General features: G+C 40.0%; 2 protein-coding genes across 2 annotated transcripts in view; one reads left to right on the top strand and one right to left on the bottom strand.

Moving 5' to 3' along the window:
* The window catches only part of CENPP (centromere protein P), a 149924-nt gene extending 149492 nt beyond the window's left edge, over window positions 1-432 (bottom strand). Inside the window, exon 1 of the mRNA XM_059823110.1 lies at window positions 417-432. The gene's annotated coding sequence lies outside the window, so the exon portion shown is untranslated. The remainder of the gene's footprint in view (window positions 1-416) is intronic.
* A 650-nt stretch (window positions 433-1082) lies between these two features.
* Window positions 1083-16649, top strand: NOL8 (nucleolar protein 8). Its single transcript, XM_059823172.1, has 16 exons — window positions 1083-1257; window positions 1425-1487; window positions 2476-2554; window positions 2857-3004; window positions 3922-3990; window positions 4304-6247; window positions 6538-6654; window positions 7912-8031; window positions 8377-8461; window positions 9345-9489; window positions 11060-11143; window positions 11909-12186; window positions 14032-14158; window positions 14577-14647; window positions 15684-15766; window positions 16082-16649. The coding sequence occupies exons 1-16, from the start codon at window positions 1119-1121 to the stop codon at window positions 16133-16135; spliced, it is 3606 nt and encodes a 1201-aa protein (XP_059679155.1). The 5' UTR covers window positions 1083-1118; the 3' UTR covers window positions 16136-16649.
* The last annotated feature ends 1988 nt before the right edge of the window (window positions 16650-18637 follow it).

Genomic DNA, 18637 nt, shown 5'->3' with positions numbered 1-18637 from the left:
AAGGCTCGCAAGTGCCCGAGGCTGCCCCGGCGGCACCGCGCACGCCTAAAGGAGAGCAGCCTGCAGCCCCCCAGAGCCCCGGCCCGCGGAGGGGCCCCGCACCCCCAGAGCCGACGCCCGGAAGGCCGCCGCTGAGGGGAGGGGAGGGGAGAAGCGCCCACCTCAGCCGCCGCGCGCGCCCCGCGCCTTCGAACTGCGCGCCCAACGCGCCCGCTGCGGGCCTGGGCGCTACCACAGCTGCTGCCCGAGCAGGGGGCGCAGGCCACACCTTCATTCCCCCCTCGCGAAACAACAGAGCCGCTTGAAGGGCGGTTCCTAAGGCCATTCATTGCTCGAGATGGATGCCAACAGCGTTATTTGATTAGCTATTTCCTTTTTTTTTTTCCCCCCTCATGCCTTGCGGAAAATCCCCCTACCTTTCTTCCTAGTTAGTTACGCCCAAACCTTCCGCGGTCACAAGACGCAACCCGTGTGTCCTTGTAACACTAGACCGGCTGGAAACAGGAACCCGAAAGAGACGAGAAGACGACTCCAACAGCCCGAGGAGACGGAACTCTTTTTTTCCGCGTGAGCGCTAGGAAGGGATGCGAGGGGGAAGATAAATTGAGTTGCGCTATGAGGCTCGCACATGGAGGCGGTGAGAGAGAGTTGCAGTGTCCCTTCGGGGGTGGCGGTTCCCGGGGGGGCTCTCGGCCTCTCCTGGGAGTTGGGGCTGTAGGCCGCTCACTCTCCCCTGCTTCGCTCGCGCCCTTCGCCCCCCCCGACCTCGCTTAGAAAATCTATAGAACGGTTATCTTGTATTGTCCTGCGCCCAGTCGTATGTTTTAAGGTTTAAAAAAAACCCCAAAACCCAAAAAAACCCAGCACCTAAACGCTGGTTACTTATAGCAATGTAGTGTTTACTGGCTCCGGACTGGAGCAGGGTGTGTAATCTAGTGCAAAGCAAAGGAACCGCTCTTAAAAGGTTCTTTGTGGAGGACTCCCGATGGAACGATTTGTTCCATAATTTGGCGTTATGATTGTATTAATCCCTGCCATGGAAGTGTTAGTGAGCAATTATTATCTTCTTACAGAAAAACAGAGTGTGTGTTACAGGTGTGACGGCTTGACTTTTCAACATGGAGAAGGAACAAGTTTCAAAGCGCTTGTATGTTGGAGGGCTTGGCCATACGGTTTCTAAGGCTGAACTGCAAGAAAGATTTGGCAAATTTGGGCGTGTGTTGGATGCAGAGATTATTACCAGAAAAGATGATCAAGGTAACAGTTTTGCATCATCCTTTAAAAGTGAATTGGTTTTCTGTTTGTAGTGTGAAATTGAATTTTTGCTTCAGAGACACTTTGTTTTCGGGAAATCACTTAATTTTCAGTTTTAAAAGAAACACTGACATTGTATAGAAATTAACTGAATGTTTATCATTGATCAGGGAACCCTATGAAAACTTTTGCTTACATCAGTGTCAGCATTTCTGATGCAGATCTTAAAAAGTGTAAGTACATTTTTTTTTTTTTAAATAACTTACGTTTTTGAGCCAAGTTACATTACTGATAATGCATCTAATATTGTCATGAGGATGTGGTAAAGGTAGACCATGTTTCATTCCGTTGTCATATTCATTCCGTTTTCTTTAAGCTGCAAGTTTATGGAAGTTGCTTTGCTGGAATTTTCAGTAAGTAGATGTAAGCAGATTGGAAAGATTCCTTGTGACTGAAATAAGTGATTTATGAGTTTGTTCTAACCCCTTTATGAAAAGATACAGGAAATGTGCTTCAAACGCTTTCATCAGGTCCGTAAAACATTAGAAGTGACTTGACATGAGAGGAAACCCAGAAGGAGAGCTTATGTAAAGCATGCTTCTGTTAAAGCAATTTTACAAATTCCAAAATAGTTGGATTACAAAACTACTGGCAGAGTTATAAAACCACCTGTGTTAATATGTAGCAGCAAAATGGCAGGTGAAGATACCTACACCTGAAGAGAGGGATTGGTAATATGCCCTTTTATCTAGGGAGTGCTGCTGTCAGGAATAGGAAAGCTGTTTGAGAGCGACTGAAAACCAACCCAGCCTTTGATGCTTAGCTTCCTTAAGTTCCAACTGCAACACTTTTCCCTCTGGTTTTCAGTACTCCTTAACGATGTTTTTCACAGTAGACAAGAAGTTAGGTAGAGAAGAGCCTATCAGACAGTAGTATAGAAACTTCAGGGTGCATGTATCTGAATGTTCAGGTTTTATTTGAACTTGAATCATACAGACTTGAATGACTCTTTTGAAGTCAGAACTTGAATTTTGGAGGTAGACCTTCTTGTTTAAGATTTGGGTATTAGACCTTTCATATACAAACCTAAATCAAGAGAGTAATGAGGTATAAGATCATGCCAAAGAAACTTCCAACTATCATAGAAGGAGGCATAGTTAGGTCTAACATGTATTTTTTTTAATGTAGAAAATACTCATTGCCGGTCTCCTTGTTTTACAGGCATGTCAATTTTAAATAAAACAAAATGGAAAGGGGGGACACTGCAAATTGAGTTGGCCAAAGAAAGCTTTTTGCACAGGTAAAAATCAATAAACAAATGGCTGTTGTTGCTAAAGTTACCCTTTTCTGTTTATCTGATAGCATTATGGCTGCACTTTCATCTGCTATGCTCTTACGCTTTCTAGTTTTTATTGACAGTGGTGGACTGTTGATCCATATTAATACTGCAACATGTTTTGCATTATTATTCCCTTAAAGGTAGCAACTATGTTCATTCATCAAGAAGTGAATTGTTACTGTTCTGAGGGAGCAGGTCACTGCCAGCTATAATTTAGCACACAGGCAGGCCTTTTTTCATATATGATGTACTTTTTGGTATAGGCTCGCCGTGGAGAGGGAGGAAGCAAAGCTGCAGAAAGAAAAGCCACAGAGAAATGACAAAACGTGTCTGTTAGAATCACTGAAAAAGGCTGGAGTTGTAGACTTTCACATGAAAGCAGTGCCAGGTACAGAGGTGCCAGACCATAAGGTATGGTGGGGTAGGTGTATAGAGACTTAAAACAAAAACCACAATCAGGCACGCGCTTATTACGTCTAAATTTATGTAAAATTTCTACGCTTTATTGTAAAGAAACTTTTATTAAGTGTGACAGTCCAATTTGTGAAAAGTAGTCTAAAGAAATACCTTGTGTGTAGACGTGGAATGCTCCTGTCATTCTTTGTAATGACTGGAAATAATCTTGATCACACTGTTCTCTCCTGTCGTGTTAAATTAGTAAATGCTTTGTTAGATGGTTATGTTGGGAATATCTTTGTGTCACGCTTAAAAGCATGTAAAGAGAATGTGTGTCTTTATTTTTATATGGCATACACATTTTTGACAGCTGGGTTGTCAGGATCTGATCTCTGTGCTTCAGCTCATTCAGGATCAGGGTCTACACATGCTTACAAAAGTAAGACAGAATAAAATCACTGAACGTGCAAATTTAGGCAACACAAATTACATTTACTACAAAGTTTTCAAAATTGTTTGTGAAGCATGGAATATTTTTGGAGGGTGATGGGGGGGATTTTTAATTTTCTAGCGGGAAATGGGATGAGGGCAAAATAATAGTGATCCTGTCTGTATAGTTACTACTGTTAATTCATAAACCAGAAGCCTTAAATTAAAAGTAGTATTTGTAAAGTAAAGAAATTCAGTTCTTTATTTGTAGGTTGTAGAAATTTGGTTTGTTGGTTGGTTTCGGTTTGCCGTTTTTTGAGAAGGAACCTGGCAAAGCTGCTTAGTACAAATATATCTCACTTAAGAGAGTAACCGAAAAACAGTTAGTCACAAATAGTTCTTTATTGATGTTTCTGTTATCAAAGCATATACATCTTGTTTTATTCCACGGTTACTTCCACTCCTTTTTTTGTTTAACACTGATTATTTTTCTTTTCTTTTAGAAATGGGTTGTTGGTAAATTTGGCAGAGTCTTGCCTATCCTGCACCTTAGGAGTCAACAAAAAAATAAAATATCCTTTACCTATTGGTTGGGCATAGGCACAATTCCCTTCTTTTGTTATATGGGGAAACATTTGCTTAACGGTCTTAATATTGACTGCTATGTCATACTTGATTTACTGAATCCGCCTAAGATTTACTAATCTTGCAGTAAGTTCGCCTGATTTGAATAATTTTTTACACTGCAAGTCAGTTGCTTAAAGGCTTATGGTCATAACATTAGAAAGGACTCTTCCTTTCACACAGAATTTAGCCTGTTCATAAAGATTGGAAGTCTTCTTGCTGAAAGAATCACGTTGTTTTAATTCCTTAACTCAGACTAACATTGTGAAATATGACCCATCAAAATATTGCCATAACCTTAGAAAGCTGGAGCCAGACTTGACACATGTGGTTCCTATATCGGAGCTTACTTGGCACTTGGAAGGGAAAGATGACAGCATAAACAAGAAACGGCAAGGAGAGTTCCCTGTAACTAAGAAGCCACCTAAAAAACTGAGGCAACTGGGCAGTGAGGCTCTGAACGGAGCAGAAGTTCTGTCTTCTGGGTGCCAGTCACGTTCAAAAAGCACAAGCTCACCACAGCTAAATCAAAGATCAAAGACCAAACCCAATGAGAAGTCTCAACTGCCTCCATCAAGGAGTCTTAATAGTAAAATATCAGGGAGAGGTTTATTACCAGATAAAAGCAATGTTTCCGGAGTTACAGCTCAAAATAATATGAGTGTTTCCGATAGTGACATTGATTCTGAAGAGGAAATCAGAGCAATGGTAAAGAAAGAGGTAGAAATACAAAAAGCTGAAAATGTTGAGACTGAAAGTGACCACTTGGAAATTGTTGGGGATAATTTTGAATTAAAATACAATAGTCACTGGTCCTTAAGCAATTCAGATGCCATGAAGAAAGCTATCAAAGGAAGTCTTAAAGAGGAGACTGTGGAATGCAATAATGGTTATGATTCAGCAGATACAGATGAAATCATTGCTGAAAGTAAAACTCCAGAACTAAGTAGCAGGAAAACTGCAATTTTAGAAGATTCTAAACAGGTGAAGGTGGAAAATAAAGAAATACTAACTAACAAAAGATGTGATTTGGTAAATGACTCCTCACTGAAAACTTGCAGTTTAAAAGAAGAATGCATTGAAAGAAAAGGGAAAAAGAAAGAATCCAGAATTGCTGCCTTGTGGAGTACAGCAGTTAACAGTACAACAAAGACAAGTGATAGTGAAAGCTCTTATTCAGAGCCTGAGAAAGGGGAGTCTGAAATCAGTTCTGATTATGAATCCATGATGCAGAACTGTTACCGCTTAGACCTGACATTAGATGACTTAAAAGCATTAGCCACCGAAAACACTGGGACGCCAGTAGAAGAATCAGATAGTACACAGAGTTCTAGTCCATGCAGTGTTGAAGAAAATCCTAAGGGTAATGTTGTGAATAAAGCAAAACTTTCTAAATTTCACTCTGCAGTTAAAAAAAAAAGTATCTGTCCTGAAGATATAGTTGCTGCGATTTTAGCAGGGGAGGAGAATGCTGATGAAGAAAGCTTGAACGGACAAAATACTTCACGTTTGAAGTATCAGCCCTTCAGAGGAATGGGGTCCCTTTGTGAAAAAGAGTTAACTAAGGACAGAACTGGTTTAAAGAAGAGATCTGTAGAAAGTTTAGATCTTGAAGATTGCATTTCTTATTGTGGGGAGGATTCATCTAAAAGGCAGTCTAAGAACCATCTGTCGTATCCACTTGAAGTCAACAATAAAGAGAGACAAAATATGCATTGTGAACAGCACAAGGAATTATCAGATGCTGCGTCCTTAGCAGATGAGAGGGATCAGCCTGTTTCCCAGCCACGTTTACAAGAAAAGAACAAAGATGTGAGTTCTTCACAAGACGACCAAAATTCAGAGCGTGGAGATCCTGCTTCTGGTACTGATCAGAGTGAAGATGAGAGCAGTGACACAGATACTAATGCCTCAGTGTCACAGAAACACGTTAAACGACAATTGAAAAGCCCAAAACGGCTTTCAAAAAAATTGAAGAGGGATGTAAGTAATAAAAATCCAGAATGTGAAGCTAATAAATGTGAGAATGGGAAGACAAGCCTGCTGGAAAATAGGGAGCTTTGTCTTCATGCTACTGCTTCAAAGGAACCTGATACAAAAAAGAAACAGTTGCAGGATAACCAGAAGCGGCTGGCAGCTCTAGAAGAGAGACAGAAAGAGAGAGAATTACAGAAGAAACTCATTCAAGGAGCTCTTTCAAATCTGGTAATTACACTCACAACTTCTATCTGAATAGTATGCAGTAAAAGAAAAAGGGAAATTAATAGATGTGGTTTAAGGTAGTTTAAAATAATATTCTGGAATTTCTGATTCCATTGCCAGTTTTCTTCTGAGTGTATACACAATGATGCATACCTGATTCCTGGAATGTCTCTAGAGTTGCAAGAGGAATAGTAGATTCCTCCTTTCATGTTATGGAAATGTCTTTTAGATATTTATGTGTGACTGTAGCAAGTATTTGGTATGTTTGACTTGACGGTTTCACTCTTACATAGGACATCCAGCCAGTAGGCAAGCATAAACACATCATATTCAATTCAGATGTGGAAAGTGAAGCTGAAGTAGATGAGATATTGAAGAAAGATGCGAATTTGGGCAATATGCATGAAGAAGTAAGTGTTACTGGGAAAAAGTCCAGTATTCTGTAAGGTAATTCCATATCAATATGACTGTGCCTTTTATTCTGAAGACTATTTTTCGTAGTGAAGTGACAGAAAAAAAGCAGATAACATTTGAATGAATATGAATGAGTCTTCTTTTTTTGCTAACACTAAACAGGTTTCAAAGAACTTAACCATGCACCTGATAAGGCTGGAGAACCTGGAGAATTTGTAAGGAGATTGAGATTTGTATAAAAGATATTCTAACTTTGATTAGAAGAAAAAGAATGTTTAAGTTATAGGGCTTATGCTTAATTAGTTTTGAAATTTCACTGCTTTTAGTCAAAGGAAGGGGAAGAGATGGGGCTTGAGTAGTACAGAAGCACTCTTTGCTCTTTCCAACACTGTGGACAAAGACTGTATTAATGCAATGTCTTGTTTTAAAGTGATGTTAGGGTCCAAAGAAGTTCTGTGGGACTTCCTCTTTACACTTTACCTAATTGAGACCTTATTTAGCAGAAGACTCAGGATTTTACTGCCATACTTTCAGCACAATTAAGTACTTTTTTCGGGAATAGAACTTCTTGTATCATCACATTTTTAGTCGCATCTCTTCTAGAGCTTTAAACCATTGGTTTTGCTTTTGTTGGGTTTTTTCTTCCTAAATGTAGTAAGATTAGGACCATTCTCACTACTTAATTAAAACCTTTTCTCACTTTTCCTCACATTTAGCACTTTTTTTCATATATATATCTCTTACCCTGTATTTAGAATGCCTGCCCTGTGTTTTTCCTTTTCTTTAAAAGAATCTCTAATTCTATGGAAAATTGTTTTGAATACATGGAGTACTTTACCTTTTGTTATCATTGATATTTATCAACTGACTTAAAATATGTCCTAGAGTTTATACCATAAATGAGGCTTGTTCAGAAAGGGTATAATTAGACATTTATATTTTTAAATTGATCTCCCTTGACATAATCAGAAATTTGGATTTTTATGCCTAACTCTCTCATATTGTAAAACCTGAGTTACCCTTTACATGGATATTTTGCCTATGCTAAAATTTAATAGTCATAACTGTAAAACAGAATTATACAAGGTATGTATACAATACAAGATTTGAAGCGCATGGATCAACAAGCGACCTGGTTGTTCTAGAAATCCACTTTTTCAGGTAAACTGGAAAGTACACGAACAAAGTTTATATGGATTTGTTTTTTCAAACTTAAATAAACGGCTGCTTTTCTGTATTTTTGTTTAACAAAGGATGAATCTGCTGCTAAAACTTCGGGCAGACTGTTTGAAAGCAGTGAGGATGAGCAAGATGATACAGATGATGAGAGATTCAAAATTAAGCCCCAGTTTGAAGGCAAAGCTGGGGAAAAAGTGAGTGAACCCATTACTGAAACTTAGTTTTCTTCTAAGTCTCTATAACGCCACTTCAGAAGAACATAACATGTAGGTTTGTGTACTTGCTGAATATGACTTTGACAAACTTGCAATAGAATTCTCTTAAATAGAGGAAACAGTAGCCATGGAGGAAGTAATGTGTGTTGGGGAGCGGGAGGAGTTTCTCTGATGTTGTCATCTTTGAATACAAGGAAATTTCTGTAAAAGGCATCAAGAACTAAAGGTCATTAGTATGTTGCCATAATTATAGTAAAAAAAAGTTACTGAATGTTGATGACTTGCTTCTCCAGCACTTAATAGGATCTATTTCATTTTGTTTAGCTCTTGAAATTGCAATCACGATTTGGTACGGATGAAAGATTTCGCATGGACGCTCGATTCCTTGAAACTGACAGTGAAGAAGAAGGTAAAACTTCTCATGTTTCCTGGTTAATGATAGTAATAGAGGTATATCATGGAGCCTTAATTTTGGATGCTTGAAGCAACTTATGGACTACTTTTGCTTCTTTGGTGATTCCTTAAAGAAAATAACCCAACTCTGTTGTGGCTGTACATAGTATATATTGTTAGCTGTGTTTTCTTAAATGTGTATGTTGCAAAAGTATTTGTAATAGCTGAATGAGACATTCTGGGTTGATAAATCGACATTTGAAAATGTTTTTTTTAATACAGGATGATACCAGAATGTGTTTATCCATGGTTTTCACAGGATAAGTGGTGACTAATTAAAATTAAGTTTTTGACCATTACATTCATTTAAACTGTTTTGAGTCATCCTGCGGCTGATTTGGCAGCCTCAGAAAGAAAGATACTTTTTTTTTTAAACAGCAGAAGGCAGAAAAGCTGAAAAAGGCAAAAATTTTTAAATATTTTTTTTTCCCATACCAAAAAGTAAATTGTTTACCTAGTTTTCAAGATTCAGAACTTGTTTCTGAAACTTAAATTTTGCTTAGTTCTGGTACTCCATTGCTTTAATGTGATCTTCTGTACAGCGTTTGTCAGTGGCAGAGTAGTTGCACAGTTACGTGATGTAAGCAGGGAACAGGTTAAATAACTGATCTGATTTTCAAGTGAAATAGATGCCTATGACAAAATAGATGCCCATGACATTTCTAATCAAAGATTTTCTACAGTGCAAGGGATGAAGCCTCTAAGTAGCCTTAAAATAAAGGAGGTGACGTGTTGATATGTGTGAGCTCTTCTAGTACTATAGTAATGTTATATATAAAATATTACAGACTTACTCAGGTCATACCAGGGAAAAAATAATGTATTTATTTTTCTTTTAGCAGAGACAAACATCTTGAAGGCAGATGAGGATGAAGAGCTTGCTGCAGAGAAAAAGAAAAATCTGGAAATACTGGGAAGCCTCTTGAATATCAACCTGGAACACCCTAAACCAACTAAAACGGCCACAAATGCCAAGAAATTCAAGTATGAACCATCCGTTCTTAGAAAAGAAGGGATTTTAGGAAGGCTTAATTTTTGCCAAGGTTTCACAACTAGAATTTCTGCCTAGCTGACTGAGAAAAGTGTTTCCTTCTCTGTTGTGTGCATTTGAAGTCAGTCTTCAATGCAGTTTCACAACTTCACTGTTCCAATAGATGATACAACTGGTAATTATCAATATTTTAGGGAAAAAATTATCGGATGCCTACTTGAGTTTCTTCTAGTAGATTTTGAATGATAGGATTGTTGGTTATGAAAAACAATATTTTATTAAGTCCTTGTCTATGTAAGATACATCTCTGTTCTCTGTGCAGAGAAACTTAAGTTGGCTAAAGAAAGAACATGTGAGTTGGACAGTAGGTCCCTAAGGTAGACTCTAACTTCTATAGCAGTTAATAAGGGTATTGTTTCCTCTGGTCTACAGGTGATTAGCATCAAACTTCTTTTTCAGTGGAGAATTTTTATTTTTTTCATTTATCTCTATTTCTGCTTTTGAGAAATTTCTTCATGAGATTAGGAATTTGTTACATGTTGCTGTTGGGCATGCTCTAGCCTTCGTTAGAGGATGATGAGATAGGCTTGGAAATGTACGATTGAAAGTATTGTGACACTTAACTATACACTTGAACAGAAATTGGTCTGTGGAGTGAATTGGTGGAAGTCAGTAGTGTTAAGGGTAATGCAATAGTGTGCAATTGGTTAAATTTTTACTGACAGTCGCTGTTATAGAATTGCATCAGTTGACTGCTGACTGCTAAATACCATTGTGACTGCTGCATAATCATATTTAATTCTATGACTTCTTTACAAATTTTCATGTACTTTCTAAAGACTAAGCAGAGGGGGAAATAATCTGTGCAACCCCAGAGGTCATCTTAGGAGAGTTTTGTGAATGACAGTGTTCTCTAATACCCAGTTAATGATATAGTATGTAACCATTTAAAAGCAGTTAATTTATGCCATAAGCATCAATCTAGGGAGAGGAGCGGAAATAAGCAATTACCTTCTTGAATTGCCATAAGGCAGCGTGGGCTTTGCTACACTAGTATTGGGGTCAGTCTAAACGTTAGACTGCTTTAGCTGAAAGTCCCCAAAATGTTTACATTTTGAAAGGTGGGCATGACGGGGTTTTGTGTGTTTCTTTTTCTTGAGTTTTGGGGTTTTTTCCCCTTGGACTATTTGAATTTATGCAATGTTTGGTACTAGAAGAAATAGATATAGATAGATACACCGATATGGATAGCGATGTTGATATAGCTCCTCAAAAGATAAACAGGTGCAGGTACAAACTTACTCTTACTGCATAAGACACACAATCTGAAGTCTATGTTTTATGTGAAATATTACAATTTGATTAAAGCTACTTCTGTTTATAATTTTTCCAGACACTGACTAGCAGGTACTTTCTAAATGTCAGTTAGGTTTTGGATTGATTTGGAGCTCTTTCGGTAAAGAAGTCAACGTGACTTTGAATCTGACTGTAAAGGTTTAGGGTAGCTTTCAGCTGAGCGTTTAGAATGTCTCATGGGTTTTTTTGCCCTTTCTATTTTTATAGAGATATTAATGCCCTTCGCTATGATCCCACAAGACAGGACCACGCGGTTTTTGAAAGGAAACCAAGTGCTACAGAAAAAGAGAGGTAATGTTACAGCTTGGTAACTATAATTGTGATGTTTCTTCCCATGGAAAGATGGCTATAGCAGAAGACTGAGTTTGAAACTATGCATACTGCTCTGTTTTTTCTTCAGTTCTCTCTGTTATTGCTAAAATCAAGATATAATAAGAATTGTGACTACAAAAAACACCCTGTGATGTCATCTTTTCTTTCCAGTCCATCTACTCTCTGCATGCCGTTTTCTGTCTTCTTTTCCTTACCTTCATCTATCCCTTTCTTCAGGTCGTGGCCTTTACAATTTGCAAATCTGTGAGGAAAAAAGTATTAGCTCTTAACATTTCTTTTGCCAGAAAAGAAATCGGTCCTAAATATCTTAATTTATATGCTATCACATATTAAGTGAAAAGTCAGGATGTGATTAATAATAAAGTAGACTTGTCCCTGCCTTTAGAGTCAAACCTCAGGTGTTTCCTCACTGCTTACCCTCAAAGGGTGGGTAAATTGCAGGAGGTGAAAAGAAACGGGTCAAAAGTCTAAACCAAAAGTATAGTCATGCTGCCCTATAAACCTGTTTCTGGCAATAGGAAATACTCTATTGCCAGAACCTGGAATTGCTAAGAAAGAAAAAAAACCCAAACAAAAAAACCCCACCCAAACCTTAAAAGTTAACTACTCATTAGTGTGCTTAGATAAGTTTAGGAAGACATTAATAGCAAGGTTGCCTCTTAGGGAACCTTTCTTTTAAAGGTTAGTAACACAGTATGTATATTTTTAACAATCTCATTTCAGTAAAGCTAAAAGGAAGAAGAAGAGGGAAGAGAGTGAGAAACTGCCTGAAGTGTCTGAAGAAACGTACTACGATATTGCTGTTGATTTAAAAGAGTTGTTTGGATCTTCAAAGAGCCAATCAGAAAAAAATGAAGAAATACCCTGGGACAAAGATGATGCGGAGGACTCTACCCCACCTGACCATTCAGGACCTAACGTTGGGAGTAACGTAACTCCGGAGTCTAGCGGTTTCACGTTTTCCTTCTTTGCAGACACAGAGGAGTCACGCATAAAAGAAGGTAACAGCAGAACATATACAACAGTACAATTTCGAATGAGTAGCTTACATCAGGCACTGTAGAGTAATATGGTATATAGAAATTCAGAATTCAGGGGATTTTCAGAGGCAAAAGTCACTAATTATGCAAAATCATTATGATCTTCTCTTATACTTGCCAAGATTGTTGTAGTTTAATCACAGTTAATTCATGCTTGCATCCCAGGAATTTTGAAAAGGATGTTTTCAGAAGGAACTATTTAATTTTTTTTTGAGCAGTGATGGAAAAACGTGTCATCCACTAAATTTCTCAAACAGGGAAAAAGAAGTCGAATCAGGTTTCATATAACCAACAAAATTATAAATAAAATGTGTTAATTAAGGTAGTATTATGAGCAAAAGAAAATCTTAGAGTTGACCCCAAGATCCAAGAACATTTTATTATGTACTTAATTTTATTATTGTACCTTTACAAAATTGAAACTGAATGACACATGATTATTGGGGTGTCCTAACCTAAGATCAAATCAAATGTTATGAAATAAAGATAAAAAATCTGAAATCAAGTCACTTAATAAGTAGTAATGTAAAGTAGTAAAGTAGAAACTGTGTGAAGTTAACTGAAATACTAAAAAAAAAAACAATCCACATGCTGACTTCAGAAAGTATTCACTGTCTTCTGAATGCAGTAACATGGGTTGCAGAATATGTAAGAGATCTCTAGAACAAAGTGGAAAATACCTGAGCAGAGATGTATTTCAGAGTTTACAAAGTTCTCAGCACTGAGAACCATGCTTGAGCACTGTGTCGTGTATTAGCTGTTATGAATAATTATTGGTTTATATTGCATAAGAATCCTGTTGTTGGCAACAGGGCCACTGTGCTAGCTGCTGTATTGACACAAACAAAAAGATAAGTCTCTCTCCATTGCACATACCTCAGTTGCTTAGGTGATTTTTGTGATTATCGTTATTTAACCTGAGTTAAGATCATGCGTGTCATGTGGAAACCATGAAGAGAGAACATGTGGATAGTCTTTTTTTTTTTTTTCTGAGCACCAACTATCGGTGTTTTGTGGACAATTTAAACTTGCAAATGCTCACTTGTTCCAAAGTAGAATTTTCTGATCTTTCTCTTGGCTAAAATACTGTTTGTGTTTCATAGTCTAGTTATTGTTGGGTTTGGAAACTGTTTTATATTGCCAGAGAGAAACAGTACAGAAGCTGTCTTCTCTATTTTGGTCATCCAGACAAGTACTGTGCTTATACACTAAAAGAAAAGGGTACCATAGGTTCATAACCTCAGTCTTTTTGGCAAGGTGACGTAGTAAGGGCTCAGGTACGTGTTTAAGTTACCATGTGTAAACTGGGCTTCTGGCAACTGGCTGTGTATGCTATAGGCAGGAATACATACATGAAAATAACATATCTTAAACACACAGAAAGAATAAGCTAATGCATTCTGAGTTTCTCTGAAAAGGAACTTATTAAGATAGTTCACAGTGAAAGAAAGCTTTTATTCCAACTTCTGCAAGCTAAAAATATGAATAGGCACAATTACTCCCAACGCAGTTGATAATGATTGTTAGGTTGGAGTGACTTGGCAGAACCCCGCACCCTAACAACAAGCTTCAGAAGGACTCCTGCACTCCTTCCCTATGCCGTGATGATACTAGCTGTGAATTTTGAGGGTGAATTTGTGATATATGAGAAAGCAAACTAAATTCATACTTGCCCAGTGGGTGATAGAAAACCTGGGATGGGAGGTATCTGTCCTTTCCAATTTCAGTATTTCACTGTGAAGTAGAAATTTTTACTGGCAAGTAGGGAAATAATGTGACTGTTTTTTAATTGTGATGTTATTTCAGAGCCCTACATACTTGAAACAATAAAACCTGTAAAAGTCACATGGCAAGAAGATCCACGTTTCCAAGACAGCAGTTCTGAGGGTGATGATGAACCAGAGGCATCAGAAAGTGAAAGGGACAAAGAAATGCAAGTTATATTTGTATTTGTTGTTTACTTGGTTGTAGTAGTTTCATGCTGTGAGAATATTAATGGCAGCACTCAGGTCATGGGAAACTAACATCTTAATTCCATATCTCTGAACAATGGAAGTTGTCTTAAGAAACCGTTTCTTGCTGCACAGAATGTAATACTCAAAAATCCCAATACCATACTTGAAGTGGAATATAAAAACTGAGTTTCTAGTTCAATGCATGAGAACTTAACTGCGTAGTGGGTTTGACCAAAAGTCAAATATATACTGTTTTCTATAGAAAGCTATATTTTGCTACTATGGAGTAATGTTCTTCACTGTTTACTGCTCCTCTGAAGCATTACAGCTTTAACTTGTGTTAATGGAATTTGACAGTAACTTTTATGATGCTAACATTCCTTTGTGTTTGTCTAGGTTTTTCTCTTTACCACGGACAGAAAGTGCTAGATTGTTCTTCTTCTCCAAAGATGATGAACGACTAAGAGGTGTAACAGAACTTATTCACCCCCTTTTTTTTTTTAAGTCTCGCTGAAATTCAGTGAGAAAAAAAATACTGCCTAGTTATCAATGTTTTGTAGTTAAAACATAGTTGAGAGATTTAAGAAAAAAAAATATTGCAAACTTCCATCATTACTTGTGGTATAAATTGGGGTAGCACATCCTACGAGAAAGTCCTGGTAAAATACATGTTGAACAGGTATCTTTCTTGCCTATTTGCAGATAATTGCCTAATATGTGGCTGGTGTTTTAGGACTTACCAAAAAAAAAAATAATCACTTGACAAATAATCTAGACCTTTTGAATCCCTTCAGGCATATATATGATCTTTAACTTTTTTCTGTTTCTGGTGTTATCATTAAGAATATTGAATATTCTTATCAGCCACATATGCCCACATGGTTCTTTATCCTAAATATTGTGGGGTTTTTTCTTATGAATATAACAAATTTCATAGTTAAAAACAAACAAACCAACAACAAAACAAAGAAAAAAACCACCAAAAAGAAAAAAAAGCCTACAAGCCACCAAAACAATTGCTTTTGATATTTCATACAATAAATTATCAGGACAGCCTTAAATAATGTTTGTTTCCTGAGACATGTTAGATAACTTCATTAAATGTATCTGTAAAAGTTACTGTGTTAATATTGTTACTGTTCTGTAATCTTCCAGCTTTTCTGATGAACAGTGCCTGTTAAAATTGAGCTATGAATCCTTAGCAGGCATAAATTTGCTTGGGAGACATGGGATAATGGTGCTGAGCTTTTAATGAAACAGATGCTGTTTCACTGCAATTTGTATTTCAGCATATTAAGGAAAACTGCTGGTGCCTTTCATTTTTCTTAGTACGCAAGGCTGTAATACATAATGTTTCTGTTTGAGCTAACCCTGTTGTGGGGGCAAGAGAGGAAAATGAAGAATAGGCCTTCTGACTTTATTGCTATGTTGCTCATGAGATCTACAAACAGCAGCATATTCAGAAGTGTTTAACTATATTAATTTGTTCTTTGTTCTGTGCAGAGGGCCCTAAGTTATTTTGTAGATCAGTAGACCTCAGTGAAGAAAAAGACGGTTGGGAAGACAGACGTAGATTATTGCTTGAGGTGAGTATTTGCACACCTGTTACTTGGTAACAGCAGCTGAAAGCTCAGCATGAGGAGGGAACACGGCTGTTTATTTGCTTAATTTGCATTAAAAACTAATTCAGGACCTTTAGAAGGGCTTGAAACTTTGTAATTACCAGGGAACTATAAATTTTTAGTATAGGAGTGTGTATAACATCACATTGTGATGTCCAGTCAGATAAATTACTGAATATCTCTATTGCACAGGACTGCTTACTTTACTGCATGTAAAAAAAGTGTTCGAGACAAACAGGTGAATTTAGAAACTTCTCATAAAAATTTAAATATTTTCAGGAATGCCGGAAGAAGCATAAGGATGCAAGAAGGAAAGTGAAGGCAAAAAAATAAATCTTAATCTTACTGGTTAGAAACGTTTCATGTTTCTCCTCTGAAGAAGTTGCAGAAGAATGTTACTTTCAAAATACTAGTCTTTAAAAGATCTAATAGGAAATAATATTGGAAAAGACTGTTAAACTTGGTTTCTAAATAGGTACATGCTTATTCTGTCAATTGAATGTTTGTACCAAGGTTTGTTTGTTTTTGTCTATATGGTTTCAATGTGAGTTGCTGCCTTGCAAGGTTTTTGAGAATTTGGTCGTGTAACAAGACAACACAGGGTTATTTTGCTGTGTTCTCAGGCCCCCAGTGCTGAACGGGGTTGAGAAAGAGCAGGTAGCTCTGTGTCTATGAGACTACATAACCTGTATTATGCCGAACATAAGAGACATCCTGTTTGAGATGGCTTTACAAATACTTGGAATGCATTATTTCCAGACTAAAAGTTGACCAGAAGTTTACGAAAATACATATATAACAGGGAAGACTTACGACTTCGGTAGATTTGTATTTTTTCAGAGCTTGATTTTTCTATTTAATGTGCACGTTAATAAATATTAAGGACAAATGTTGCTGGTGTTGTGGCGCTTGGACTAAATGGTCTCAAGAGGTGCCCTCCTGCATTATGTACAGTGTTGTTTGTCTCTGCATGTTTTTCCCGCTCAGGGGTGAGAATATAGGAGTAGTGGGGTTGGTTTACAAGACTTGAGTTTTGCTATTTCCAAGGAATATTAGATGGCAAAAGTTCGAGCTCCTGTGCAAAACACAGGTCCAAACACTGTGAGGTATCAGGCCAAGCACAGAGAAATAAAAGGCATTGAGGGAAGGCAGAGAGGAGAAGGGGGAAAAGGCAGACCGGACAAAACTCATCTTTTGCGATAGACAGTGCTGGTGGGAGCTTTCCCACTTGATGGGACATTCTTGGGGTCCAGACCCTGGGGTCTGGCCAGCCTAAGGGGCAGTTCAGCCTTTGCCCTGGGGGACCTTCCCAGGAGGCTCTGGCCCATCTCAGTGCGTGGCCACCAACCCTGGTGTCTGCCCAGAGGAGAGACCCCAGCCTTTTGGACCAGGATGTGACTGGCAAAGGACTCTGAGCTGAGGGGAGAGGTTTGGCAAGATTTAGAGAGCTGAGTCACAAACGCTTACCCCAAAACCTTTCCCTGCCCACTCCTCTAGCAGGGAAGTCCAGAAAATAACCTCTAAAGGCACAGGCAAGGGTGAGAGCTGCCCGTGAGAGGGTCTCCCCTGCACTCTGTGCTCAAATATATCCCTTTCTGGGGGTGGCGCGCTTTCTAGCGCCTCCACAGCTGCCCCACAGCCGCTTGCAGTTTCCTACCCCACCCAGGAAAGGCGCACACTGACTCTGAAAGGCAGTTTATTGCCATGGAAAAAGGCCATTTCCGCCGTGACTCCCCAGCTTGCGGACCAGCTGCTTTTTGTTCTGGAGGCAGCACATCACCAAAGCGCTGAGGAGCTCAGGGGAAAGACGTTGGGCCACCTGCGACACTTAGGTGCCGTCCCGAGGCCCTGTGCTGTGCCCCGGCCACCCACCGCGTCTGAGCGGATGGGACGTGTGAGCGTGGGCACGGCTCAACGGTGGCTTCTGGCCCCTCTGCCGGGGAGCCCAGAACCAGAGGCAGTACTGCAGGAGCAGCCGCCCCGGTTACGCGGGTGCCGAGGGCTCGGGCCCCCGCCTGGGCACTTCACAGCCACCCCTGTGAGGCGGCGGCCGTCTCGGAGCGGGTGGCAGGTGGCCGAGCCCGTCCCTGCCCGTATTTGGGGCGCAGGCAGGCCAGCGGTGCTGATGTCACAGCGGGCACTGTGACCCGCGGGGCCAAGCCCACAAAAAGGAGCGCTGGGCTCAGGCCGTGCGCCAGTGCGACCTGGTGAGGTGAGGGGAGGGACGGGGCTTGCGCGGGGCTGCCGAGGGAGGAGGGGGGCCCCACGTCTCGGGGCTCTGGGCCTGTGCTGCAAGCTCACCCGCGCCTCGCTTCTCCCTCAGAGTCAGCAGAGGAGCATCTGGAGGAGACACCCCGGCGCTGCTGGGACAGAGACTCTCCAAACGCTCACTGTTGATGTGTGCCATGTCCGCAAGGATGGAGAGGGCCCCCGCCTCGACGGAGCAGGGTGAGAGCAACGTACCCCTCCCGCAGCCTGGCAGAGGGGTTGTCGGGGCGGTCAGCGTGGGGCCGAGAGCGGTGGCAGGGCGAGGGAGGCAGGAGCTCCCCAACCGCCCCGGGGCAGGGCCCCTCCTTGCCTCAGCAAGCCCGGCCCAGGCTGGGCAGTGGGCGCCTGCTGGGACACCCGGGCCTGCAATGCCCCCTTCCTCTCCAAGGCCTCCGGCCCTGCCCATCAGCCAGCTAGGCAGGGACAGAGCAGGCCCTCGGGGGCAATCCCGCAGGGACGCTGCCCCCGGCCCCGCAGAGGTGCTCATTCCCGCTGCCATTTGCTCTCTCCCCTCCAGCGTGCATGCTGTGTCGCCGGGCAGAGGCTGACCCGGACATCTGTGGGCGC

Source organism: Gavia stellata, chromosome 12, assembly GCF_030936135.1.
Source record: "Gavia stellata isolate bGavSte3 chromosome 12, bGavSte3.hap2, whole genome shotgun sequence".
Taxonomy (NCBI): domain Eukaryota; kingdom Metazoa; phylum Chordata; class Aves; order Gaviiformes; family Gaviidae; genus Gavia; species Gavia stellata.
The sequence above is the reverse complement of the archived record's forward strand: the minus strand, read 5'-3'. Positions and strand labels throughout refer to the sequence as shown.

Excerpts from the sequence above, each read along its gene's own strand:
- NOL8 (XM_059823172.1), top strand. The coding sequence starts at position 1,119 with ATGGAGAAGGAACAAGTTTCAAAGCGCTTGTATGTTGGAGGGCTTGGC. Across the intron at positions 8,462-9,344 it reads AACTGACAGTGAAGAAGAAG|CAGAGACAAACATCTTGAAG; the intron begins GTAAAACTTCTC and ends TTTTTCTTTTAG. Across the intron at positions 14,648-15,683 it reads AGATGATGAACGACTAAGAG|AGGGCCCTAAGTTATTTTGT; the intron begins GTGTAACAGAAC and ends TGTTCTGTGCAG.